Raw genomic sequence first — 26,656 nt, forward strand, 5'->3', positions numbered from 1 at the left:
TTTTTTTTGAGACGGAGTTTCACTCTTGTTACCCAGGCTGGAGTGCAATGGTGCGATCTTGGCTCACTGCAACCTCCGCCTCCCAAGTTCAAGCAATTCTTCTGCCTCAGCCTCCCGAGTAGCTGGGACTACAGGCATGCGCCACTATGTCCAGCTAATTTTTTTGTATTTTTAGTAGAGACGGGGTTTCACCATGTTGACCAGGATGGTCTCGATCTCTTGACCTTGTGATCCACCTGCCTCAGCCTCCCAAAGTGCTGAGATTATAGGTGTGAGCCACCGCGCCCGGCTGAGAAATACTTTTTACTTCATGATCAGTTATGCAGACATTATAATAACACGCAGACAGGAAACATATTTTACAAGTGTAAGAACAAGGGCTAGACATCTTACTAAACTGATATTGCAACCCCCTCCAGAGAACTGCTGTTTATTTCTGGCACCAGGAATGATGGGGAAAGATGAGTGGCATGTGTGGGGACTGTGGAAATCCAGAAACAAGACAAGAGAAGTGGGGAAGATAATCTTGATGCCGGAATGCTGAGTCCTAAGAATGAAGGCAGAAAGGGAACCATCTGTTGTTTTTTTTTTTGAGACGGAGTTTTGCTCCCGTTGCCCAGGCTGGAGTGCAATGTCGCGATTTTGGCTCACTGCAACCTCCGCCTCCCAGGTTCAAGCGATTCTCCTGCCTCAGCCTCCCAAGTAGCTGGGACTACAGGTGTCCACTCCAGATCTGGCTGATTTGTCTTGTATTTTTAGTAGAGACTGGGTTTCACCGCATTGGCCAGGTCTTGAACTCCTGACCTCCAGTGATCCGCCCGCCTCGGCCTCCCAAAGTGCTGGGATTACAGGCATGTGCCACTGCGCCAGGCCAATCATCTGGTAGACAATCTAGGCCGGGTGAGCTGGTTCACGCCTGTAATCCCAGCACTTTGGGAGGCTGAGGCAAGCAGATCACTGGAAGTCAGGAGTTTGAGACCACCCTGACCAATATGGAAAAACCTGCCTCTACTACAAAATACAAAATTAGCTAGGTGTGGTGGCACATGCCTGTAATCCCAGCTACTTGGGAGGCTGAGGCAGGAGAATCGCTTGAACCCGGGAGGCGGAGGCTGCAGTGAGTTGAGATAGTGCCACTGCACTCCAGCCTCCAGCCTAGATGACAAGAACAAAACTACATCAATAACATAACAACATAACACAAATAAAAGAAAGCATAAAATAAAGTAAAATAAAATAATAAACATGGGGGTAAAAAACAAAGATGTGAGGCCAGGTGCGGTGGCTCACACCTGTAATCCCAGCACTTTGGGAGGCCAAGACAGTGGATCACGAGGTCAGAAGTTCAAGACCAGCCTAGCCAAGATGGTAAAACCCCGTCTCTACTAAAAATATAAAAAATTAGCTGGGCGTGGTAGTGGGCGCCTGTAATCATTCCAGCTACTCGGGAGGCTGAGGCAGGAGAATCGCTTGAACTCAGGAGGCGGAGGTTGCAGTGGGCCGAGATTGTGCCATTGCACTCCAGCCTGGGCAACAAGAGCAAAAAACTCTGTCTCAAAAAAACCAAAACAAAAACAAAGATGTGATCACCCCTACTTAGTAGAGTTGCTTCTCTATTGGGGAGTGCATGGTGTTGTGTTCCAGAGAGGGCATAAGGAAGGCAAGGGAGAGCAGAGGAGAGTGTGGGTAATGTCTACTTTTCTACCCAGGTTATGGTTGCACAAGGGGTTCCCTCTGGAATTATTCAGCTGTACATGCTTTTTATGTACTTTCTGTACATGTTACATTACGCACACACATACACATTAAAAAAAAAAAATCATTGTAGGGGCCAGGCACAGTGGCTCACACTTGTAATCCCAACACTTTGGGAAGCTGAGGCAGGAAGATCGCTTGAAGCCAAGAGTTTGAGACCAGCCTGGGCAACAAAATGAGACCTCTTCTCTACAAAAAAAAATTAGCCAAACGCAGTAGTGTGGGTCTGTGGTCCCAGCTACTTGAGAGGCTGAGGCAGGACAACCTCTTAAGCCCAGGAGACTGAGGCTGCAGTGAGCTATGATTGTGCCATTGCACTCCAGCCTAGGTGACAGAGTGAGATCCCATCTCTTGGGGGGGGCGACCACAAAAACAAAACCATAATAATAATAATAATAAATTAAAATTAAAAAAAAATCATTGCAGGAACCAAAGTTTGTAACCCAAGCCTGGACCTGAACAGCAAGTGATAAGAAGCATGGGCCCTCCAGAGGAAGGATGTCCAGAAGAAAAGGGAGGAGGCCGGGGTGGATGGGTCCTCTAGGAAGGGGCAAGAGGTGAGTGACTAGAGGTGTGGGGCCAGGGAAAGGTCCTGCTTACCCAGGTAGTTCTGCCAGCAGTTCCTGGTCTGGTTCTGGTTGGGAAAGCGGCTGTCAAAAGGGGCAGTCTTGTAGTTCTTGAGTTTGGACTTCATCTCTTCCGCCATGGTGCTGAATCCTGGAGGTGAAAGGAGCGGGTGTTGGCAGGGGCCCCGAGCAAGCCAGACTACCCAGGGTCAATGGAAGAGAGGAGGCACAGAAGAATGGTGGGGGGTGTGAACAAGTTCCTGCCTCTCAACATGCACTCAAAGATGAGGGGCAGGGCGCTCCACACATCTGAGTGTGGAAGTCACGGCAGCATTGGGGTGCAAATCCTCAGCAAAATCAAGCCTGGTTCCCAAATAACATGAGCTACCACTCACTGAATGCTTACTACATGCCAGGTGCTGTTGTACGCACTTGACTCCTACAGCCACTCTAAAAGGTAGGAAAATAGGAACTATTACTATCACCACTGCCCAGACGAGGAAGGAACAGGGTGCCTAAGTGACTTCCTAAGGTTATCTGGCATAAAAATAAATGGTGGGCTACCTCCATTGTTGGCATAATCTACACTGCAAAGGTTATTAATCTTTTTGGTGCCACAGACTCCTCAGTGGTCTGACAAATCCCATAAACCTCTCACTGAATATGTTTTTTCATTTTTTGAGACAGACCCTTGCTCTGTTGCCCAGGCTGGAGTGCAGTGGTGCGATCTAGGCTGACTGCAACCTTTGCCTCCCAGGTTCAAGCAATTCTGTTGCCTCAGCCTCCTGAATAGCTGAGATTACAGGTGCCTGCCACCACACCCAGCTAATTTTTTTGTATTCTGAGTAGAGACGAGGTTTCACCATGTTGGTCAGACTGGTCTCGAACTTCTGACTTCAGATGATCCACCCACCTTGGCCTCCCAAAGTGCTGGGATTACAGGCGCGAGCCACCAAACCTGGCCTGAATATGTTTAAATGTATTAAAACACTGCATAGGTTCCATGAATACATGAAGAAATAAAAAAAACCTGAATAGTATCACAAAGAAAACCAGTTATATCCAGCTGAGGATTCATTAAGAAATACAATTTTGGCCAGGTGCAGTGGCTCACACCTATAATCCTAACACTTTGGGAGGCCAAGCCAGGTGGATCACCTAAGGTCAAGAGTTCAAGACCAGCCTGGCCAACATGGTGAAATCCTGTCTCTACTAAAAATACAAAAATTAGCCAGGCATGGTGGTGGGTGCCTGTAATCCCAGCTATTTGGGAGGCTGAGGCAGGAAAATCCTTGAACCCAGGAGGCGGAGGTTGCAGTGAGCAGAGATCACACCACTGCACTCCAGTCTGGGTGACAGAGCGAGACTCCCTGCAACCTCACTCAAGTAATGAGTGGATATAGTCTTTTGTGACATCTGCAGTTATAATGTGATATAAGAATATCTGTGATTTTGGGTGGGGCACTGTGGTTCACACCTGTAATCCCAGTACTTTGGGACGCTGAGGTAGGAGGGTCACTTGAGCACAGGCGTTCGAGACCAGCCTGGGAATGGTGAAACCCCATCTCTACAAAAAAAATATTAAAATTAGCCAGGTGTGGTGGCGCATGCCTCTGGTCCCAGCTACTGAGGTAGGATCGTTTGCGCGGGGAAGCAGAGGTTATGGTGAGCCAAGATTTCTCCGCTGCATGACAGCCTGGGTACACAGAGACCACCTCAAAAAAGGAGAAAAACCTGTCTATGGTTTTGATTGCTAACAAAATCACAGCTGCTGCTAGTACTACCGAGGCTGTTGCCTCAAAAGGTTAACACACAGATGTAATTCCACCCACTCACCCCAATTCAAACACTAGCATTCCTGGAATTCTCCCAGCTCTGCGGACCCAGGGTTAAAAATCTTTAATGTCTGAAGAAGTGACACATAATGTTCGTCGGGAACCTGAGAGAAAGTGTCTATATTCGAGGGAATCCCTAGGAGTCGTGGGGCTATACAGAGACTTGTAGAGCAGTGTCAAATTCAAGCGATGCAAAGTGGTGGTGGGGGTCTGGAGCACTAAAACGGTCTTTCGGTGGGGAGGTGGGGTGTAAAACACCAGCCGCTGGGGCACAGATGCAGTCAGAACGATGGTTACCGGCGATATCTCGACCCGGTATCTGAGGATGAGGGTGCTTCGGAGGTGACGCTGCGGCCCCTCCCACGTCCAAAAGGGAGGATGGACAGGACACCAGGGAGCCAGGCTGCAGCCCAGGCAAGCCGCGGGAGGCCACGCCTGTGAATTAGCGATGAAGAGCCCTGGAGGACAAACTCCTGGCCCAAATCCTGGTCGCTGTGTAGGCTCGGCTAGGTCCCTTGGTATCTCCGAACCTGTTTACTGTCAAAAGGGGATGATCCCAGGCCTATCTCATAGAACTCTCTGGTGGGAGAGTTAAATGAATTAATTTAAGTTGTTTGGGATGTTGCCTCGCATCAAGGAAGAACTCCTGTTACATCATTGTTAGCTCTTACGACGAACAGAACAACAGGGTCCCGGGGCCCAAGGAGGCTGGACGCCGCCAGCCGGAAGCCTCAACCCGTTCTCGGGGAAGCTGAGGTCCAGATTCTCAGCCCGTTAGGCTGGGGTTCCAGGTTCCAGAACCCTTCACACTCACCTAAAGGCACCCCCGATGCACCTTGCAGCTCAATGTGACCCTCTGCAAAGACTCGAGTCGGACAGGAACCGGAACTAAAGCTAGCCGGAAGCAGAGTGAGGTGGGGTCTAGGGGAGTCTTCCGGGCGGGTAGAGCTCCAGCCCAGGAGGCGGCCAACGTCGCCATTCAGGTCACGCCCAGCAAGAGAACTACGACTTTCTATTGGGCTGAATGCTTGTTTATCATCACTCCTGGCCCAATCGTGAGCTTGCGCGGCGGGGGCTCGGGCGCCTGTGGTTACCGGGTTTTGTCACCTCCGGGTCTTCACTCGAAGAATGCGTCACAGATCCAGGGACTGGCTGGAGGGTCGGTGTGGGGAAAAATGTCTCAGCAAAAGTACTTTAATTCATGCAAGAAATATTTATTGAACGCTTTTTCTATGTCAGGTATTTCTTTTTAAAAAATTTCTTTTCTTTCTTTTTTTTTTATGGTGCCGTGACTCGGAATTCTTTTCTTTTAAAAAGTTTTTTATTGGCCGGGCGCGGTGGCTCAAGCCTGTAATCCCAGCACTTTGGGAGGCAGAGGCGGGTGGATCACGAGGTCAATAGATCGAGACCATCCTAGTCAACATAGTGAAACCCTGTCTCTACTAAAACTACAAAAAATTAGCTGGGCATGGTGGTGCGTGCCTGTCATCCCAGCTACTCAGGAGGCTGAGGCAGGAGAATTGCCTGAACCCAGGAGGCGGAGGTTGCGGTGAGCCGAGATCGTGCCATTGCACTCCAGCCTGGGTAACAAGAGCGAAACTCTGTCTCAAAAAAAAAAAAAAAAAAAAAAAAAAGTTTTTTTATGGACAGGATCTTCCTCTGTGGCCCAGGCTGGAGGGCAGTGGTGCGATCTCGGCTCACTGCAACCTCCGCCTCCCGGGTTCAAGCGATTCTCCCACCTCAGCCTCCCGAATAGCTGGGACTACAGCTGCCCACCACCACGCTCGGCTAAGTTTTGTATTTTTTAGACGGGGTTTCACCACGTGGGTCCAGCTGGTCTCGAACTCCTGACCAGCCTGTCTCTTTTTTTATTGGTGTTGTTGCAGAAAGGTGATTTTATTCAGGCAGAGAAAAGAGAAAAAAGAAGAGAGAAAACTTCCATGAAGAGTGTGGAAGGGAAATCCAGGAGGGGAAAGAGAGCTCCCACTATGTGGGAGGGGATTCCAGACAGCTGGAAATCCCCAGCCTGTCTCAAAGAAAAAAAAAAAAAAAAGCTTGGATCTACGAAGGGCCTGGCAGAAATGGTTCCCTTTGGGAAAATGACTAACTCTGCTGCTGCCACAGAATAGTCCTTGTCTCTGATCCTTCTCTCATACCCGATAGCTGAACTAGAAATCCTGTTGGTTTTTCCTGCAAGTATATCCATAATCTTCCTCTAGCCCATTTGGTTCAGGCCACCATCACCTTCAGACTGGACTATTGCAGTAGCACACTCCCTGGCCTCCTGGCTTCCAGCTGCCTTCAGCAATATGCCCACCCCACCAGAGGAATACTGGTCTGACTCTTAGTCTAAAGCCAATGTCCTCATAAATGATCTACACAATTTAGCCTGCCTCTCTCTCTCTCTTTCTTTCTTTCTTTTCTTTCTTTCTTTCTTCTTTCTTTCTTTCTTTTTTCTTTCTTTTTCTTCTTTCTTTTTTCTTTCTTTCTTTTTCTTTCTTTCTTCCTTCCTTTCTTTCTTCTTTCTCTTCTTTCCTTTATTTTCTTTCTTTCTTTCTTTTTTTGGACTGAATCTCGCTCTGTCGCCCAGACTGGAATGCAGTGGCACAATCTCGGCTCACTGCAACCTCCACCTCCCAGGTTCAAATGATTCTCCTGCCTCGGCGTCCCCAGTAACTGGGATTATAGGCATGCACCACCACACCCACCTAAGTTTTGTATTTTTAGTAGAGACAGAGATTTTCCATGTTGGGCAGGCTGGTCTTGAACACCTGAGCTCAGGTGATCCGCCCGCCTCGGCCTCCCAAAGTGCTGTGATTACAGGCGTGAACCACTGCACCCAGCCAGGCTGGTCTTGAGCTCCTAATCTCAGGTGATGTGCCCGCCTCAGCCTCCCAAAGTGCTGGAATTACAGGCGTGAGCTACCGTGCCTGGCCAATTTGGCCCTTTTTTTTCTTTTTTAGAGGGGTGGGGATGGAGTTTTGCTCTTGTTGCCCAGGCTGTATTGCAGTGGTGCGATCTCGGCTCACCGCAACCTTCACCTCCCGAGTTCAAGTAGCTGGGATTACAGGCATGCACCACCATGCCCGGCTAATTTTGTATTTTTAGTAGAGACAGGGTTTCTCGATGTTGGTCAGGCTAGTCTTGAACTTCGGACCTCAGGTGATCCACCTGCCTCGGCTTCCCAAAGTGCTGGGATTACAGGCGTGAGTGAGACTGTCTCAAAAAACAAACAAAACCCTGGATGGGTCCCCAGGAGCCCTGGAGACAAAGTCCAGGCTCCTCATCACGGGCCCACAGATCCTTTATGAATTGGTCCCTGTTGCTGATGTAGCCACATTTATTTATTTATTTATTTATTTATTTATTTATTTATTTATTAACAGAGATGGGGGTCTCCCTATGTTGCTCAGGCTGGTCTGGAACTCCTGGCCTCAAGCCATTCTCCTGCTTCAGCCTACCAAAGTGCCAAGATTACAGGTGTGAGCCACTATGCCTGGCCCACATTGATAGTTTTTAGCAGTGGTGTGAGATTGTCCACCTCTGGGCCTTTGCTCTTGTTCCTTCTGCCTAAAACATTCTTTGCCTACGTGACTTCTCAAATCAGCTGTCTCCTCCAGGAAGTCTCCTGCACCTTTCTCCTCCTGGGCTAGGCCAGGTCCTTCCTTGTGGCCTCCTTCAATCCCCTGGAGTCTTCTCATCCCAGCTCAAAACACTCTGGTGATCGGTGTGTCTTCCCACCCGACTGTGAGCTCCCTGAGGGGAGGGTCTGGGGCTGTCTTGGTCCCTCTGTATCCCCAGCATCGCCCACAGGATGACCACATAGCAGTCTGTCTTTAGGGACTCAATGACTCTCAGAATGGCATAGGCTGTCTTTAGAATGTAGGGCTGAGTTCTGTGTCCTCAGGCTTGGAGTGGGGAAAAGAGTGGGTGGTATTGGGGTGCAAGCACTAGATTTAATTCCTTGACCAACCCTAGCCCTGGGAGGACACAGAGTAAGCCGTTTTCGGAGTCTGAGTCTTCTCTTCAAGAGGACATAACAGACAGATATATTTTCATGGGCCTGATTCCTCTACAAGTTCCGACACAGGGCAGGCACACAGTAGGCCCTATGGGCTTTGGATTTAGTTTCTTTGCCTTTCCCGTCACAGGGCGGGCACATGGCAGGCTCCCTAAAGGTCTGGGTCTCCTTTGGTCATTGCCCAGCACTGGAGGCAGGTGGTTCCTTACCCCAAAACTAAGGTCTGCGAAGACTGAGGAGGGAGTGAAGGCGGAGTCGAGAGGCGGGGCCTAAGGGGGCGGGGCCCTGGAAACTGACAGCGAGGAGCTGGGCTTAGGCACCTAGGGGCTTAAGAGACTTGGGACTGGTGGCCCGCACTGTAGAGTCTTCGGAGAGGAGAGGACTAAGACACTGCAGTCTTTTAGGGAGCAAGGATCCAGGCTCCTGGATTATGTGAGAGGAAAGAAATGAAGGCCTAGGCGCTTGGGTCTCCGACGTGGGGAGGCCAGATTCCAACATGTGGAGCTGCACACTTAGGCTCCCTAGCGGGTGTAGTCAGTGTCAGCGGGGAAGAACGCATCAGACGAGCACGCGCGACGAGGTTTGATCGGGAATTTTTATTGGGTCTCTGCTCTCTGTCCGCCCCCTGCACAGTCCGGATAGGCTAGGCTGGGCACTCGGCCCCCGAAGCGGTACGTGTACTTGCGCCCCCCGCTCTTGCGCACGATGTCGCGACGGTAGTAGTAGCGCAGGCCTCGGCTCAGCTTCTCGTAATTCATGCCAGGCTTTCTCTTGCGCTCGCCCCACAGCCGAGCCACCTAGGACAGAGGCCGGGCTCGGTAGGGGAGGGAAGGGGCGGGGCGGGCCTGGGGACGGCGGGCAGTGCAGACCTGGGGGAGGCCCCGCCGACTGGTGGAAACTGGGTTGGTAGTGGCGAGAGTCCAGGCGGGAGACTGGGTTTGAGAAGGGCTGGGCGGGCCACCGAGTGGGCCGGGGAGGGGCGGGGCCAAGGTCTAGGCAATTGAACCTAGCCCTTGGGGGGGGCTAAATTGAACTAGAGGAGACGGGGCAGGACTTGGCTGGGCAGGAGAGCTGCCCCACCTCTTTGGGGTCGCACAGCTGGAACTCGCGGCTGTTGCCTGTCCAACGGATGCAGCTGCTACGCGCCCCGTCGTGGAGCAGCTCCAGGAGGAACTGCCACAGCTGAATGGGACCTGCGAGGTGAAGGGAGGGGCACACTCAGTCTTCCCGGCCCTAGATCACACCCCTTTAAATATCTAGAGGTCCGGGTCCTCCCAACTCGGGACACAGGAGTCCAGATTCCCCCTTCTCTGGGATCCACGAGTTCAGATCCCTCTATATAGGAGACCCAACAGTCAGCCTTGGGGACTTAGGCGTCCAGGGCCCCAGTCAGAGATTTAGGAGTTTGGCTTCCCCATCTTGGAGACCCAGAGTCTGGGCCTTCATCACTTTCGTTTTATATAATCCAGGAGCGTGCGTCCTCATCCCCTTGGTCCCTAAAAGACTATAAGTCTCTCTTAACAAGACCTCGAAGGCTGTCTTAGTCCTCTCCTCCCCAAGGATCTGGGACTGCGGCCCACAGGCCCCTCCTCCCTCCAGTATCTATCCCTAAGCCCCGCCCCCCCGCTGTCAGTTTCCCGGGCCCCGCCCCCTTAGGTGCCTTGGTCCCCGCTCAAGGCTCCAGCCTCGCCATCTCCACCGTCTTCGCGGCGTCTCACCTCGGTGGTTAGTTTTGGAGCAACGAGCCAAACTGGCACGATCCGACTGCGGGCTCGGTTCGGAAGAAGCGGTGAGAGCTGAGCTCTGGTACCCCTTCAAAGAAGTGGTGCCATCCGCACGCAGCCCCGGGTTCCAGGAGGTGGTACAGTCCGGGCCCGCGGGCCCGCCCCACGAAATGGTACAGTCCGTGCGCGGCTCCCCGCCGAGGTCACTGCCCCAGTAGGTGATGCCGTCGGGGCCCACAGAACAGTCCCAGCTGGGGGTACTCCCGGTGGCCTGGGCGCGCGACCACGAGGTGGCCCCTCCCGCCGTGGGGACACAGTTCTGACCCGCGGCGCCTTCAGAGCAGGCGGCGGGGGCGGGGGCGGGGCCCGGGCCGGGAGGGGCGGGGCCCAGGGTCTGAGAGTAGCAGCTCCAAGAGTCCCACGCTGTGCACGCCTCGTCTGTCCAGTTCCCCGACCATGGAAGAGCCTGAGGGTCGGGTTCTGTGAGGAGTAACGGACCCCGAGTGAGGGGGGCCCAGGTGTCCCCTAAAAAATTCTACGGTCCTAAGCTCTCAGCCCTGGCACTTGGGGCCCGGCCGTCCCGGATCCATGCCATGCCACCTTGAGGGCTCAGGTGTTCTCAGTCCTCAAAGATCAAGAGTCTACACCTCCAGCCCCGGTGCCTCGGAACCCCAGTCCCCTCCTCCCACCGCCTTTCCCCACACTCACCCGCCCCCCATGGAACTTCTGGGTACAGTAACGCGGATCCCCAGTCCAGTTGTGGGAAGCCTGCCAGGGATGAGCTCGTACCTGAGTATAGGGAGGAGCGTGAGCAATGACAGAGACCCCTAACTACCCACCCTCTAGTCTGCTTGTCAGGGACTGGGAGTTATGACCCCCCCAGCCCTTATTTCAGCATCTCGCGCCCCCTTCTCCACCCTCAGGAGGTCAAGCACGCAGCCCTTCCCCACCCAGCCCCAGGAGCCTAGGCACGCCCCCCTCCTCCGTTTGCCCTAGGAGCCCAGCCTCCTGCTTCTTTCCCAGCACTCAGGAGTCCCAGCCCGCAGCCACCTTTACAGCTCTGATCTGGAGCGCCAGATCAGAGACATAGAAGCCGAATTCGGCTCCTTCTGCAGGCGATAAGGGGTTAGGGTCAGCAGAGGCCCCACCTGGGCACCCTCCCCACACACGTTGTGGCAGCCCCGGCAGCCTACCCAGCCCTGCCAGCTTGTTCCCCGGAGGCACTTCCTGGGGGGATGCCTCATCCCAGTTCCACAGGTCCATGGATGCTCCTTCTGAATGTTCTGGGTTAGGAAAAGTCCACATGGCAATGGGTGAGCTGGTGACACTTGGAGGCTCTGGAGTCTGGGCCCCAGCCCTGGCTTCCCTCAGAGCCAGGAGTCCAGGCCTCCGCTCCCTCCTTCCCCAGGAGCCTAGAATCTTGGTCCCGGGAGTGAGGGACCACAGCCCTCTCAGTCTCTCAGATCCAGGAGTCCAGGCCCCCGGCATCTTGGGAGTCTAGTCCCCCAGGTCCTTCCTAACCCAGACACCCAGGCATCCAGTCCTCAGTTCATGGCTCACCTCTGGCGGGTTCCTCTGCCCCTAGCCGGGGGTCTCAGCCCCATTTCATATCATGCACCCCCTCCCCCAAGGGCCTGGGCAAGGGGGAATTTTCCGAGACGTCAGAGCAGGGGTCGCAGCTAGGCTCAAGTTGCAAGGGCGGAGGCGGGGCCGAGGCCGAGCCGCGACCCCTGCCTCGAGGATGGGCGCTGGCCTCTGGGGCTGCCTTACTGCAGGGGTGGCGTGGGCTTGGACGGGGACTTGGGGAACAGCGGGCTAGGTGAGAGAGGGCGGGAGCTGGGAGATGTTTACAGGGCGATAGGGGCGGGGCGGGGGGCTTGGTGAACAGGTTCTCTGCCTCGGGGTCTTGATCCTGCGACATGGGGGAGTGAGGGAGGAGAGTCTGGGGTCATCTGGGCTGAGCTGGGCTTATCTACAACAGGAAGAGGGATTTCCGGCCAGATCCCCCCACGCCCCCCAGCATCAGCTGACGTCACAATCGGCAGAGTGACTGCCGGGGGTGGAGTGGGAGTGAAGGCGGACCCAATCTCCCACCAGGCCGAGTAGGGGCTGCTTCTCAGGAGTGCCAATCATAGCAATATTGACATCAACAATTTCAACAATAACAATAGTAGCAATAACAGCCAACATCAAATGAGGGTTCATTGTGTGACACCAACTATGCCATGTGCCTTCATTGAATCCTATGGGGCAAATGAAGGCAGGCATCTTTCCACTGCCCTTCTTCTCTAGACCCCGTGTCCTTCTGTGCTGTAATAGTTTGGGGCAATTGGGCAAATTGGAGTATGAACTGAATATGAAATATCATAGAATTATGTTCTTAGATGTGATAATGGTATTCAGGATGAAAGATATCGTTAGGAAATGAACTCAGAGATGAAATGTTATAATGGCTGTAACTTGCAGTTGGGTGCTGTGGTTTATGCCTGTAATCCCAAAACTTTGGGAGGCCAAGGCAGGTGGATCACCTGACATCAGGAGTTCGAGACCAACCTGGCTAACATGGTGAAACCCTGTCTCTACTAAAAATACAAAAAATTAGCCAGGTGTGGTGGTGGCTAATCTACTTGGGAGGCTGAGGCAGGAGAATCGCTTGAACCCGGGAGGTGAAGGTTGCGGTGAGCCAAGATTGACACATTGCACTCCAGCCTGGGCAACAAGAACAAAACTCTGTCTCAAAAAAAAAAAAATTGTTTATGTAAAATTAAATAACTGGGTATCCTATATTTTTATTTGCTAACTCTGCAACCCTTAACCCAGGTAACTTGGCTTCAGACTGTGCCCATCCTGCTGTATTTTTTTTTAAGAGACAGAGTTTCACTTTGTCACCCAGGCTGGGGTGCAGTGGCACAATCTTGGCTCACTGCAACATCTGCCTCTCAGGCTCAAGTGATTTTCCTGCCTCAGCCTCCCAAGTAGCTGGAATTACATGTGTCTACCACCATGCCCAGCTAATTTTTGTTTTCTCTGTGTGTGTGTGTTGAGAGGGAATCTCTCTGTTGCTCAGGCTGAAGTTCAGTGGCGCGATCTTGGCTCACTGCAACCTCAGCCTCCAGGGTTCAAGCGATTCTTCCGCCTTAGCCTTTAGAGTAGCTGGGATTACAGGCATAAGCCACCACATCCAGCTAATTTTTTGTATTTTTAGTAGAGACGGGGTTTCACCATCTTGGCCAGGCTGGTCTTGAGCTCCTGATCTCAGGTAATCCACCCGCCTTGGCCTCCCAAAGTGCTGGGATTACAGGCGTGAGCCATGATACCTGGCCTAATTTTTGTATTTTTAGTAGATATGGGGTTTTGCCATGTTGGCCAGGCTGGTCTCAAACTCCTAGCCTCAGGCTATCCACTTGCCTTAGCTTCCCTAAGTGCTGAAATTATAAGCATGAGCCATTGCGCCCAGCCCATTCTGCTCTACTTTAATAAGTATATAATATTTACCATTAAAAGTAACTCTTGCATATGGGCGTCTTCCAATCTTCACCCAGCTTCTTTTTTTTTTTTTTTTTTGAGACGGAGTTTCACTCTTGTTACCCAGGCTGGAGTGCAATGGCGCGATCTCGGCTCACCGCAACCTCCGCCTCCTGGGTTCAGGCAATTCTCCTGCCTCAGCCTCCTGAGTAGCTGGGATTACAGGCACGTGCCACCATGCCCAGCTAATTTTTTGTATTTTTAGTAGAGACGGGGTTTCACCGTGTTGACCAGGATGGTCTCGATCGCTTGACTTCGTGATCCACCCGCCTCGGCCTCCCAAAGTGCTGGGATTACAGGCTTGAGCCACCGCACCCGGCCTCACCCAGCTTCTTGATCATTAACTACTTGCTGTTCTGGTGGGGGGCACTGCTCCTCCTTCCATTTTACAGAAAGTAAACTGGGCTCCACGAGGGAGTCCCTTTATCAGGGTCCCATGAGGTGGGAGTGGGACTGGGAATGGAAGCAGTGTGGGGTGAGCCACAGAGCTGGGGGATCACTGGTCCCTCTATCCATCCAGCATGGGGGCCTAAAGGAAGTCCTGGCCTCCCATCCTTGAAGCTGGCCTCTCATCTGTGTCTCTCCATGTATCTCTGCCCTTTCTTCAGATTGGCATCTCTAGAGCTGGGTCTTCTGCCATGGGCCTGACTCCAGTGAGGCTTTGTCACCCAGTCTCTTCTGACATCTGTCCCTCCCCATCTGTGTTCGAGTGTTCCTATCTCACCTCCTCGTCTGTCTCCATCTGTCTCTTGGTTTTCTCCCCATCTCCCTTCCCACTGCACAGTCTCTGATGGTTCTCATTTCTGTGCCTCTGAGCCTCCTGCTTATGGTTCCATCTCTGTCTGTCTGCTACATTCTGTCTGTCTCTCCCTGTCCTCAGGAAGACTCGTGTACATTTAAAAAAAAAAAAAAAAAAAAAAAAAAGAGAGAAAAACAGACACAAAAAAAAAAAAAAAAAAAAAAAAAAAAAAAAAAAAAAAAAAAAAAAAAAAAAAAAAAAAAAAAAAAAGGAAGTGGGCTCCCAGCATTTTGGGAGGCTGAGGCATCCTGGCCAACATGGCGAAACCCCGTCTCTACCAAAATACAAAAAATTAGCCAGGCATGGTGGCACAGGCCTGTAGTCCCAGCTACTTGGGAGGCTGAGGCAGGTGAATCACTTGAACCTGGGAGGCAGAAGTTGCAGTGAACCGAGATCATGCCACTGCTCTCCGGCCTGGCAACAGAGCAAAACTCGGTCTCAGAAAAAGAGAGAAGGCCGGGTAAGGTGGTTCACGCCTATAATCCCAGCACTTTGGGAGGCTGAGGTGGGTGGATTACCTAAGGTCAGGAGTTAGAGACCAGGCTGGCTAACATGGTAGAACCCCATCTCTTTAAAAAAAAAAAAGAAAAGAAAAACATTGAGCGGGTACTAGTAGATCCCTTACTGGATATATGTCACCTTGAAGCCTGGGCCTTTAGTGCACCCAAATAATGAGCAATGTACCCAACTGGCAATTGTCCAGCCTCCCCCACACTCACTCCCGAGTTTCGGGGTCTCCAGTGCCTGTTACTCCACTCTGCACGTCCACCTGTACCCACTGTTCTGCTTCCACTCGGTAGTGACAATCACATGCATTTGGAAGCCTCCTTTCTGGAGTCATCCTCTCTTCCTGTCTCCTCCCGTGCCTCTATGCCTGAACCCAGGAGGTGGGGAAACAGAAGCAGGATCAGGGTAGGGAAGGCTAGTGATGGGGGGAAGGGGCTTTGAGGATCCTGGGCTGGGTGGTCTGGCCCAGGTGGCAGGGGGCTAAAGGGCACTTCCTGCCAGGGAGGGAGGCCCTCACCCTCTGACCAGACTGGAAAATGTGACGTCAGAGAGGAGGCAGTAAGGCAGGAAGACAGGAACAGGAGAAATTCGACACCTCTCCAGGGAGATCTCGGTCCCTGAGAGGCCTTGGTATTGTCCATCCAACTTATGCCCCAGTCTTGCCCAACCTGCCCCTCCTAATGGAGGGTTCTGATGACTGTGTCCCTAGGAGACGCTTCTCTCCTCCCCATACTCAAACCCTGCCATCTCCCTCCTTTGGCCTGCTCCCTGCCCCAGCCTCATTCCACAGTGGTGGCTGCAGGGCTCCTTCTACAGTGCACATCTGTGCTGCCAGGACCTTGCTGCTGCTTGAATCTTCTCAGCTTTTTGGGGCTAGCTGCTCCCTTCAGGACAAAGTTTAAGCTCTACAGCCTGGCATTCAAGGCCCTGCACAGATACCTCTTCACACAGGCAGAGGCCAGCTTGGAGCTGGGAAAAAGGGGACAGATTCCAAGTCTCTGTGGGTCTCTCCTCTTTCGTTTTCCAGCTCCAAGGGAAAGAACAGAGACCGACAGGGATACAGAAGCTTAGGGACAAGAAATGGAGTGGCAACCACAGAGACAGTGAGATACAGAGGTGTCCACTGAGACTCACGGCGCAGTGAACTGGCTGGCACAGCAGGGTGGAGAAGCTGGAAAACCCCACAAGAGACTTAGGGGTGGCCAGTTCCTTCAGGAAGGGTCCCCTCACCCACAGGTCAGCCCTCTGGCGCCCCCATCCTGCCCTGACCACTCTGGGCCCTCACTGTCAGGGCACTGGGCCTATTTTCTGCCACTGGACCTTGAACTCTAAGGGTGGAGGGCCCAGGACTTTCAGTTACCATCGTGTCCCCAAGAACTGTCCAGACCCTCGGTGAGAGTCTGCTGGATGGAAGAGGGCCGAGAAGCCTGTGAGTTCCAGAAGGGTGGGGCCTAGAAGATCCCCTACCTTGGTGCTGAGAACATAGGAAGTAGCCAGGACACAGGTCTGGGCCTCAGCTTGTTTTCACCCTTGCCATCCGCCCCCATTTTCTCCTCTGGACTAGTCGGCACTTAGCATGTGTGGAAGAGGTTTGAAGAGGGAATGGGAGCGCAGGAAGGGCTCAGAGGTGCCCGCCTGGGTAAACTCTCCAGGCTCCCTGCCACTTCCAGGTGTGGGGAAGCCAAGCCCTGCTCCCCACAGCGTGCTTCCACACCCAGCCAGGGGTGGAAATGAACGTAAATTTATTGAAACTGGTTTTGGGGTGGGGGGGTGGGTGGATAGCTGGGGGGTTTCCAAAGAGAACTGAGGAAGGAGCTAGCGCCCGGCCAGGTGGGAACGGGTGCCCAGCCACAGACCCTATCTCAGGCCCAGCTTCTTCTTTTCCTTCTGCTTCTTGCGGACCACGTCCAGGTTCCGGTCCTTCCACATGCTCTTGCGAAGCTTGATGGGGCGTGAGCCCACATACTTCCCTGTGGGGACAGAGGGTTCAAGGCAGGCTCGGGTCAGGCTTAGGCCAATGCCTGCCGCACCCAATTTCCCCAGGAGCAGCCTCACCCACCATTCATCTCACGCATGGCGCGCACGTAGTCACTGGGGTCCTTGAAGCTGACGAAGCCGTAGCCCTTGGTCTTGCCTGTGCGCTTGTCACGGATCACCTTGGCCTTAAGGAAGGATGGGAAGCGGCTGAAGGCGCGTGCCAAGATGTCATCGTTCACCTCATTGCCCAGATCCCCACAGAAGATCCGGAAGTCATCTAGGGGTGGCGGGGGATGACGTCAGAGGATGCAGAGGCCTTGCCCGATGTCTACCTTGTCTGAATGACCCCACCTTTTCAGAGGCATCCAGTCTCTGCTTAGAGACCTCTTAGTAATAATGGCCAACACCTACTGACCCTGTGCCAGGAGCTCGGCTGAGCACCTGGAGGGAGGTTTCCATTTCTGGCACTCCCAATGATGCTTTTACACTGAGGCACAGAAAGGTCAAGTCACTGCCCAAAGTGACACAAGCAGGAAGTGGCAGAGCTGGGAAAAGAAGCACCTGGCTTGAGTCCTTAGTTTTAACCTTGAATTGCACTGCCCTCCCCACCCCAGGACCACCTCACTCATTCCCGTGGTAACACTGCTAACTCTGCCCCAGCCCTGGCCTTTCCTCTGAGCCTTGGTGTCCCCCGGTCCCCTGACACCCACTGGCTGACCATCATGGCACCTCAGGAACACGGGCTTCATCTTTCCTCAGCCCTGCTTCCCCTGTAGATCCCGCCCTAAATCCCCCTTGAGACCTGGACATACTGCCAGCTCCTCTGCCACAACTGCACCCAGCTGACATTCTCACGCTGCCTCTGGGTTGGGCCTGTGCCTCTGCTGAACATGCTCCGTCCCAATGAATCCCTGTCCCCACAAGGCTGGGGATGAGGAAGATGAGGCTTAAAAGGCTAAATGGGCCAAGCGCAGTGGCTCACGCCTGTGATCCCAGCACTTTGGGAGGCCAAGACAGGTGGAATCACTTGAGGTCAAGAGTTTAAGACCTGCCTGACCAACATGGTGAAACCTCATCTCTACTAAAAAAAAAAAAAAATAGAAAAATTAGATGGGTGTGGTGGTGAGTGCCTGTAATCCCAGCTACTCGGGACGCTGAGGTGGGAGAATTGCTTAAACCCAGGAGGCGGAGGTTGCTGTGAGCCAAGATTGCACCACTGTACTCTAGCCTGGGCAACAGTGTGAGACTGTCTCAAAAAACAAACAAAAAAGGCTAAGTGACTTGCCCAAGGTCACAAAGCTAGTGTTTTCTCTGGGCCAGGTAGATGTTCCAAGGAGAGAAGACAGAAGTCAAACAGTGAGGCAGGAGGGGGTCCATCTCCTTCTTCAGCCATTGCTGTGGCTGCCCCATGGCTTCCGTGGTGATTTGGGACATTCTAAGCACATGTTAGGCCACGCCAGGAGCAAAGAACCGGACAAACTCAGAAGGTGGGACCTTGTACACGACAACTGCCCTGGACACTTCCAAAAACATATACAAAACAAAGAGGCAGGAAAGCGACTGTTCTTAAGATATAATCGAGGGACATAAAATTGCATGCATCCTGATTCAGGACAAAAACATGAATAGCTCTAACAGAGTTTTAGGGTGCCTAAAAAAATACGCATATAAACCGAATATAAGATACTGCAGAATTAGTTAATTTTCTTAGAGATGATAACGGTAGTACGATATGAAAAAAATATCTCCTTTCTTTTTTTGAGATGGAGTCTTGCTCTATTGCACAGGCTGGAGTGTAGTGTAGCGATCATGGCTCACTGCAAACTCCACCTCCTGGGTTCAGGTGCTTCTCCTGTCTCAGCCTCCCAAGTAGCTGGGATGACAGGCACCTGCCACACCACCTGGCTATTATTTATTTAGTTATTTTTTTTGAGGCAGAGTTTTGTTCTTGTTGCCCAGGCTGGAGTGCAATGGCACAATCTTGGCTCACCGCAATCTCCACCTCCCGGGTTCAAGGGATTATCCTGCCTCAGCCTCCTGAGTAGATGGGACTATAGGCATGTATCACCATGCCCAGCTAATTTTGTACTTTTAGTAGAGATGCAGTTTCTCCATGTTGGTCAGGCTGGTCTCAAACTCCCATCTCAGTGATCTGCCTGCCTTGGCCTCCAAAGTGCTGGGATGACAGGCGGGAGCCACTGCGCCTAACCAATTTTTTTGTATTTTTAGTAGAGACTGGGTTTCATCATGTTGTCTAGGCTGGTCTCAAATTCCTGACCTCAAGTGATCCACCTGCCTCGGCCTCCCAAAAGTGCTGGGGTTACAGGTATGAGCCACTGTGCCTGGCCAAAATATCTCTTTTCTTAGGAGATAAATACTGAGGTATTTAGAAGTGAAGTTATTACGCCACTTGCAACTTGCTCCAAATGACAAACCATCTACATACACAAAAAGGAAAAAAGTCAACACAGCAAAATGTTAATTGCAGAATCTAGGTGGTGGATAGAAGGCTGTTTACTGTGCTATTCTGTGTTTACAATTTTTCCTAAGAGTTGGGAGACAAAATGCTCTCTGACCTTTAGGAAGCCAGGTGCTTCCTAAGTAAAACAGGGACTACAAAGCCCCATGTCCCAGTTACCCCCGCCAAGCTCCGGCCCATGGCTGGGTAAGGAATAGGCCCCTGAGCCACAGCCTCCCCTCCCCGAGGTGGGCTAACAACAGCGCCCACTCTACTGAGATGGATGGAGTTACTGGGCTCACCCTCCCGGCCTGAGGCCACGGATAGCAGCCCGGTCTGACCTTGGCTGACCCATGCCTGACCTCGAGCTTCAGCCACTTACCTGCATCCCACTCCAGCAGGCTGGGGTCCTCCCAGCTGCTCCCCGCTGCTGTGCGAATGCAGCGTTTCAATTTCTCTGGCTTCCCCTTCTTCTTGTCTTCACCCAGGGGCTCTGGGACCTGCAGAGGAGAGGGGAGGGGTGCAAAGGGCTTGGTATTGGGGTCTCCCACTGTCTTTTGGCCCCTGGGCCCCCTGCCACCGTGGTAAGGGCTGGATGTGCTTCTGCATGTGGGGCGCACATGTCCACCTCCCTCCCCCCAGGTCTTACCACTGCCTAGTCTGTGGTATGGAAGTTCCTGGGACCCTGTCTGCCCCCCATCTCCTCTATTCCCTCACTGCTAGGCTCCCTGCTCACCTCGAGGGCCATGAGACCAGGGGGTGGCTCTGGCCGAGGGGGCCGGGGCCGAGGACGCAGGGACAGGAGTTCAGGAATGCGCAGTGGGGGCAGGAGGCCTCGGACGACTTCCAGCGGGAGGGGCAGGGGCTCAGGCTCGGGCAGTGGCATGGCCAGGGCCAGCGGCAGGCTGGGCCCAATGACTGCGGGGCCAGCTGGGGCACCTCCTGCCCCCACAGCCACAGCCGCACTAGCCTCCTCCAGCCCAGCTGCTGCCGCCACCACTGCCTCTTCCTTTTCTTTCAGGCCTAGCCCCAGGCCTAGGCCCAGCTCTCGGGGTGCTGCTGGCTCTTCCTGTAGGTAAGAGAAGAGCATGACGAGGGCTGGCTCACAAGCTCAGACCTTACTCTCATCCCCATTCCATCCAACAAAGCAAGTGCCTGGGGCCCTGAGAGCAGCCCAGAGACGGCCAGGCACAGGAGTCTCCAACCAGACAAACACAGAGCGGGAGGAACACAGGCAGAGAGAGACAGCCACAGACAAGAACATCGGGAACAATCAAATGAGAAATACTCCAATAGCACATGTTTCTCTCTGTACTCCCTTCACAAAAGGGGAGAACATAGAGATTCTGTCACAGAAAGACAGATGCAGAAAGAGACAAAAGCAGAGCGAGAAGGTAGAGAAACAAAAAGCCAGGAGAGAGGCCAACTCAGACACAGCCCATAGGGCCAGGATGGATGGTGTCCCCACCCACCACACCTCTGACCATTAGTTTCCTTTCCACACTCACCAGAGGGGGCCTCAGCGCAGCCATGGAGCCTAGTGGGGGCCCTGGAGCCCGAGCCATTGGTGGCAGCATCATGGGTGGTCCAGGAGGACCAGGCAGAGGGGGGCCCACGAGGGCCTGGTGAGGGGGCCGCAGGGCCATAGGGCGGGGGCCAGCTGCTGCAGAGGAGAGAGCGGAATCTGTCAGGGTGTTAGTGGGGAGTTCCAGGGCCTGGGGGGAGTTATGTGGCAGGGCTGATGACCCTGGCCCCTCACCTGCTCTCTGTAGCACGTGGGGGACGAAGGCTGGACGCAGGATAGGGGCCCTCTGGGGGGCCACAGCTGTGGGAGAGAGAGATGGGGGTGTGTGTCATGGGGGACAGGGGCACTTGGGGCAAGGTGTGCACACGTGTGTGTGTTTGTGTGTGTGTGCAGTCTCAGGATCCAAGAAATCCTGAAGAAGAGTCTGGGGACCCTCCTGGAGATGTGGGGCCTCTCCCCTGGTTCATTCCATGAAAATTCACCAGAGGTGCTCCTCCGGCTCAGCCCTGTGGCAGGCAATGCTGGGACACACCAATAGGCCCAGGGTCCTCAGGGAGCTCCTGGTCCAGAAGAGGAGGGAATGGAGGCATCACTAGACAAGGAGAGCCCACAGGGACCAGGGCTGGAAGCAGGGAAGCCCAGGCAGAGGGATCAGTGCTAAGAAATGGGAGCCCAGGGAGCCTCTGGAGCCCAGGGGAGCCCTCTGACCCAGCCAGGCCTAGGGAGGGCTTCCTGGAGAAAGGGACCTGTGAGCTGAGACCCGAAGGATAATGAAGCATTAGGCAAAGGGTGAGTGGGAATATTATTGGCAGGGAGAACACCTGTAAGCAAAACCTCTTCCCTTTTCAGTTTAGTGTAACTGTAATAGAAGAAGTGGGGATTAGAGAGTGTCGTGAGAGGGGCTGCGTGGCCAGCAGGCACCCAAGCACAGCATTCTTGGCTGAGCCATGGGTATCCTCCTGAGGGCAATGGGGAGCCACAGCAGGGTTGGAAGCTGGGCAGGGGAAGTCAGATTTGCATTTTAATCAAAACCATACTAAAAAGTAAAAGACATTACAGCTTCTCAGGGATCATCAGATTAAAAAGTATTAACAGGATTTAGGTAATATAAGTAGCATGTTTGGTTTAATAGAGATTATACCAGAATTTTACATCCAAATAAGAACACGCATCCTTTTCATACATATAAGGAAGTAATGTCCTACAAACTGACAATTGACAGTGCGAGTAAAGGTAACCTGAGGAACAAAAGGTGGAAAGTGGAAAATGGCCTGGGGGGAAGATGGCTGGAAGATTATAGCCAGGTGACAGTGAGCAGGGAGAGAAGGGACCTCAACAAAAGCACGGCTGGCACATTCCAGAAATGTTCGGGCTGCTGGGATCTCTCTGTAAGGAGCTAGGACTGCCAGGGGAAGAGCCTGGTGCTTGTCTGGACGGTCTGTCCATCCCATCAACAGACAGTACACAATGCTTCCTATGCGGCAGATACTGAGACTTCTGCCCCTCATGGAGCTTATATTTCATAGAAAGCAAAAGATGATAGCCATACTATATAAGCAATGGTATAGCTTGTTATAAGGTGTTAGGTGCTGTGGGAATTTGGGAATAGGACTGACAGCAGGAGGGTTGGTTTGCAATGGTCAGGTTGAAACAAAGTTGACTTGACATAATCAGGAAGGACATGATCGAGTTTGTGCTTTAGGATGACAACATCAAGTTGGGGTGAAATGCAAAGGGAGATTTGAGTGAGGATTTAGGCAAGAGGCTGAAGTCATGTAAACAAGAGTGCCTGATTAAATGTGGGGTCCCTAGCCCCAGACTCACCTGCTCGCCGCAGGAACATGGCTTCTCGAGCCTCTGGACTGTCCAGGTGACTCCGATCTCCAGGGCCAAAGCCAACTATTGGGAGGGGAGAGACAAGGATGGTGGGAGGAGAGTCCTGGGCACACGTTTTTACCACCCGACCCCCTCACCTTGCCACTCTACTTACCAGGACCCACAAAAGGAGGGCCACCCACCATGGGAGGAACTACTGTGGCTGCAGCGGCTGCCCGGGCCTCCAGAGTCTGCTGGACCTGTCAGGGAAGAGGTCAGGGTTAGGGGCCTGACTCAGCGCTCCCCATCTGCTGTTGACTAGCTCACCCCAAGAGGCCAAGAGCTTCATGCTGAGTGCTCTGTATATAGCTGGCTATCTCAGGTCTTGGCTAAAATGCCACTTCTCAGGGAGGCTTTTGGGATTACACTAGGGCTCCCGGCCCCGGCTTCTCTTACCACCTTATTTCATCTTCCCTATAGCACTTAGCACTGACTGAAACTGTGTCCAGCTTGTCCTCCCCATCTCCCATGCACAACCTCCATGCCAGCCACCATCAGCGCCTGCCTAGATTACTGTACAAGCCCCTTCCTCCATCTCCTGGATTCTGCCCTCATCCCTTACAGTCTATTTTTTTTTTTTTTTTTTTTTTGNTTTTTTTCTTTATTTTTTTTTGAGATGGAGTCTTGCTCTATTGCCAGGCTGGAGTGCAGTGGCACAATCCCAGCTCACTGCAACCTCTGCCTCAAAGGTTCAAGCAATTCTCCTGCCTCAGCTTCCCAAGTAGCAGGGACTACAGGTGTGCGCCACCACACCCAGCTAATTTTTTTGTTTTTAGTAAAGATGGGGTTTCACCATGTTGGCCAGGATGATCTTGATCTCTTGACCTTGTGATCCAACCATCTCAGTCTCCCAAAGTGCTGGTGTGAGCCACCCGGTCTGGCCAATTTTTGTATTTTTTTAGCGGAAACCGTGTTTCACTAGGTAGGCCAGGCTGGTCTCCAACTCCTGACCTCAAGCAATCCACCCACCTCAGCCTCCCAAAGTGCCGGGATTACAGGCCCCAAAAATACAGTGATTATTTTTGTTTTGTACTTGGCTTTTGTATATGCTGAATGCCTAGAATGGTGACTGGTGCATAAAAGGCACCTGATAATTATTTGTTGACAGAATGAACAAGTTTCATTTGCTCATTTTCATTTTTTAACTTTAATTTTTTGCAGAGACTAGGTCTTGCTCTGTCACCCAGGCTGGAGTGCAGTGGCATGATCATAGCTCACTGCAGCCTTGAACTCCTGGGCTCAAACAATCCTCCTACCTCAACCTCCCTAGTAGCTCTGATTACAGGCTTGTGCCACCAGGCCTGGCTAATTTTTCTGCCCTTTTTTTTTTGAGACAGGATCTGTGTTGCCCAGGTTGACTCCTGGCCTCCAGCGATCTTCCTGCCTTAGCCTCACAAAATGCTAGGATTACAGCCGTGTCCAGCCTATTTTCATCATAATAATTTCTCTCTCCTTCTCTACTATTCATATATGGTTGGCTATTGAGCACTTGAAATGTGACTGGGAATAAGGAACTATTAAATATAAATTTGAAATACATCAGAACATTTCCGTTATTGCAGAAAGCTCTACTGGACAGCATGCTCTAGAATATAAAATCCCAAAGGGCAGAAATGTCTGTCTTAGTCATTACTGTGTTCTCAATGCCTGGCACATAAAAAATTTGTCATGCTAATTAATCAAAAAGCCAAAACTTCAGCAGCTCTCTGTACACAAACACCTACTGTGTTCGAGGTATTGTGTTCCCTGACTTATATGCCTTAGCTCAACCGTACCTGCTGGTATGTGTTGGTCGCAATAATTGGGCGAATCACAGGAGCCGCTGGGACCTGCATCGCTTCTACCGTGGGGACCGTGGGCACTGCAGGCACAGCAGTTGGGATTCCGGGTACTGGAGCCCCTAGAACTTCCTGCTCAAACCTGGAGGAATAGAACAGACACCAGAGCTCAGGATCTCGTACCAATTTTGGAACTCTGGGTACATTGCGCGGGGACCCTCACTCCTGCCAACCTCTCCCCTATCCCCGTCCCCACAATCCCGAAGTTCCCATTTCCCCATGTTAGAGCCGTATCTCCGGCCAATCGAGGCCTGGAGGCTCCGGGATTCGGATGCTCTGGCTCTGGCTCTGGGACGACTTTTATCTCTCCCTGTTGCGGGCCTTACAGGGCCATCTCCGCCTCCATTTCCTTCAAGCGTTCCTCGCCGCTCTTGCCCGGGATGCCAGTGCCAGGGCCCGGGACCACGGGTCCTCCTGCACCTGGGAGTCCCGGGGCTGGCCCCGCCCCAGCCATCGCTGCCGCCGTCGCTGTCGCCGCTACTACTGTCTCAGCGTAGCCGCCGCCGCCGCCGCCGCCGCCACCGCCGGTTCTGCTGTCTACTCTCCGCCTTCGTCAGGGTGGGCTCCCGAGGATGACGTACAGCAAAAGCGACGGGCGCTGGCACATGACGTCATACGCCCGGCGAAGGGCCAATGAGAGTTGGCCACACCCTCAGGGGGAATATAGGCCAATCAGAGTGAGAGAAGGACAAACAAGCACAAGAACCTGGGCCTATGAGAGCGCAGCGAAGATAGGCGGTCCCGCCTTCCTGGAGGAACACAGGCTAATGAGAGCAAAGTAAAGTCAGTTGGTCCCGTCCCCAATGTGGAATCTGGACCTTTGAGAACGCAGGAAAGTTCGGAGGCCCCTCCCGTGCCACCGCGAAGTCCGCGCTGGAAGTTTTAAAAGACGCTGAAGTCCGCGTCAGCCTCAGGGTTCGGCAAGGCTAGGAGGCCTAGCTGGGATCTGGGGTTGAGGGCTGGGGGCTCCTACCCTGGGGTAGGCTGACACTCGACCCGTGGTTCCCATGAAGACTAGAGATGCCCAGGAGGAAGCGCCTGACCCAGGCTTCCTGGCGGAGGACACCTGAAGACATTTAAAGATGAGACGAGATGTTCAGGGTGGGAGCCAAGGCCCACACTAGTGCAACACAGAGGGGCACCTGCGTGGGCTTGGTCCCTGTCCTTTCTTGGGCCACAGCTGACCCCTCTTTTTTTTTTTTTTGAGATTGAGTCTTACTCTGTTGCCCAGGCTGGAGTGCAGTGGCACCACTGTGGCCCACTGCAACCTCCACCTCCCGGGTTCAAGCCATTTTCCTACCTAAACCTCCTGAGTAGCTGAGATTACAGGCACGTGCCACCACGCCCGGCTGATTTTTGTATTTTTTAGTAGAGTAGGGGTTTCACTATGTTGGCCAGGCTGATCTCGAACTCCTGACCTCAGGTGATCCACCTGCCTCAGCCTCCCAAAATGTTGAGATTACAGGTGTGAGCCACCATGCCCGGCTTACCGTCTATTCTTACACATCCAGAGCTACACTGTTAACCTCGAAGTTGGACCACATCATCTTTCTGCTCAAAATCTTTCAACAGCTCTCAATCTCACAGCAGAAGGCAGGGTCTTTTTTTTAAAAAAAATTTTTTTTGAGACGGAGTCTCACTCTGTCGCCAGGCTGGAGTGCAGTGGTGCAGTCTTGGCTCACTGCAACCTCTGCCTCCCAGGTTCAAGCGATTTTCCTGCCCTAGCCACCTTGCAGCTGGGAATACAAGCAAGTGCCACCACGCCCAGCTAATTTTTGTATTTTTAGTCAAGATGGGATTTCACCATGTTGGCCAGGATTGTCTCGATCTCATAACCTTGTGATCTACCCGTCTCAGCCTCCCAAAGTGCTGGGATTACAGGCGTGAGCCACCATGCTGGCCACCTCAGGACCTTTGCATTGGTAGTTCTCTGCTGGGAATGCTCTTCCCCCAGATATCTGCATGGTTCCCTCCACTGTCTCCTTTGTATCTTTGCTTAAATGTGATTTCCTCAGAAAGGGCTTCTGTGACTGTGCTAAGGAACTTCCATCCTTCTTAACATACTTTTATTTATTTATTTATTTTGAGATGGAGTTTCACTCTGTTGACCAGGCTGGGGCGCAGTGGTGTGATCTCAGCTCACTGCAACCTCTGCCTCCCAGGTTCAAGCGATTCTCCTGCCTCAGCCTCCCGACTAGCTGGGATTACAGGCGTGTGCAACTAGGCCTGGCTAATTTTTTTCTTTTTTTTT

The 26,656-nt window shown here is 52.7% G+C and overlaps 3 protein-coding genes across 6 annotated transcripts in view; all 3 read right to left on the bottom strand.

Moving 5' to 3' along the window:
* The window catches only part of LOC108286354, a 14,730-nt gene extending 9,604 nt beyond the window's left edge, over window positions 1-5,126 (bottom strand). Inside the window, exons 1-2 of the mRNA XM_017504109.2 lie at window positions 4,971-5,126; window positions 2,356-2,472 (exon numbers count right to left, since the gene is read on the bottom strand). Of these exons, the coding sequence (XP_017359598.1) occupies window positions 2,356-2,461 (106 nt within the window). The 5' untranslated portion in view covers window positions 2,462-2,472; window positions 4,971-5,126. The remainder of the gene's footprint in view (window positions 1-2,355; window positions 2,473-4,970) is intronic.
* A 3,628-nt stretch (window positions 5,127-8,754) lies between these two features.
* On the bottom strand, window positions 8,755-11,821 carry ETV2 (ETS variant transcription factor 2). The gene is made up of 6 exons (XM_037729798.1): window positions 11,095-11,821; window positions 10,958-11,010; window positions 10,610-10,751; window positions 9,896-10,381; window positions 9,258-9,370; window positions 8,755-8,974 (listed from the first exon to the last, which is right to left on the bottom strand). Exons 1-6 carry the CDS (start codon window positions 11,387-11,389, stop codon window positions 8,774-8,776), a joined length of 1,290 nt encoding a protein of 429 aa, XP_037585726.1. The 5' UTR covers window positions 11,390-11,821; the 3' UTR covers window positions 8,755-8,773.
* A 4,636-nt stretch (window positions 11,822-16,457) lies between these two features.
* RBM42 (RNA binding motif protein 42) overlaps window positions 16,458-26,656 on the bottom strand; it is a 12,413-nt gene continuing 2,214 nt past the window's right edge. The window contains exons 1-10 of one of the 4 annotated variants that reach the window (XM_017504102.2): window positions 24,732-25,015; window positions 24,343-24,487; window positions 22,683-22,767; window positions 22,517-22,591; window positions 20,927-20,992; window positions 20,676-20,851; window positions 19,904-20,236; window positions 19,550-19,667; window positions 16,792-16,986; window positions 16,458-16,702 (exon numbers count right to left, since the gene is read on the bottom strand). In XM_017504102.2, the coding sequence (XP_017359591.1) occupies window positions 16,590-16,702; window positions 16,792-16,986; window positions 19,550-19,667; window positions 19,904-20,236; window positions 20,676-20,851; window positions 20,927-20,992; window positions 22,517-22,591; window positions 22,683-22,767; window positions 24,343-24,487; window positions 24,732-24,859 (1,434 nt within the window). In that variant the 5' untranslated portion in view covers window positions 24,860-25,015 and the 3' untranslated portion in view covers window positions 16,458-16,589. Of the gene's footprint in view, window positions 16,703-16,791; window positions 16,987-19,549; window positions 19,668-19,903; window positions 20,237-20,675; window positions 20,852-20,926; window positions 20,993-22,516; window positions 22,592-22,682; window positions 22,768-24,342; window positions 24,488-24,731; window positions 25,016-26,656 lie in introns of those variants that run through there. The other 3 variants (XM_017504105.1, XM_017504104.2, XM_017504103.2) reach the window with 3 other exon arrangements.

Source organism: Cebus imitator, unplaced genomic scaffold (genome assembly GCF_001604975.1).
Source record: "Cebus imitator isolate Cc_AM_T3 unplaced genomic scaffold, Cebus_imitator-1.0 Scaffold318, whole genome shotgun sequence".
Classification (NCBI taxonomy): domain Eukaryota; kingdom Metazoa; phylum Chordata; class Mammalia; order Primates; family Cebidae; genus Cebus; species Cebus imitator.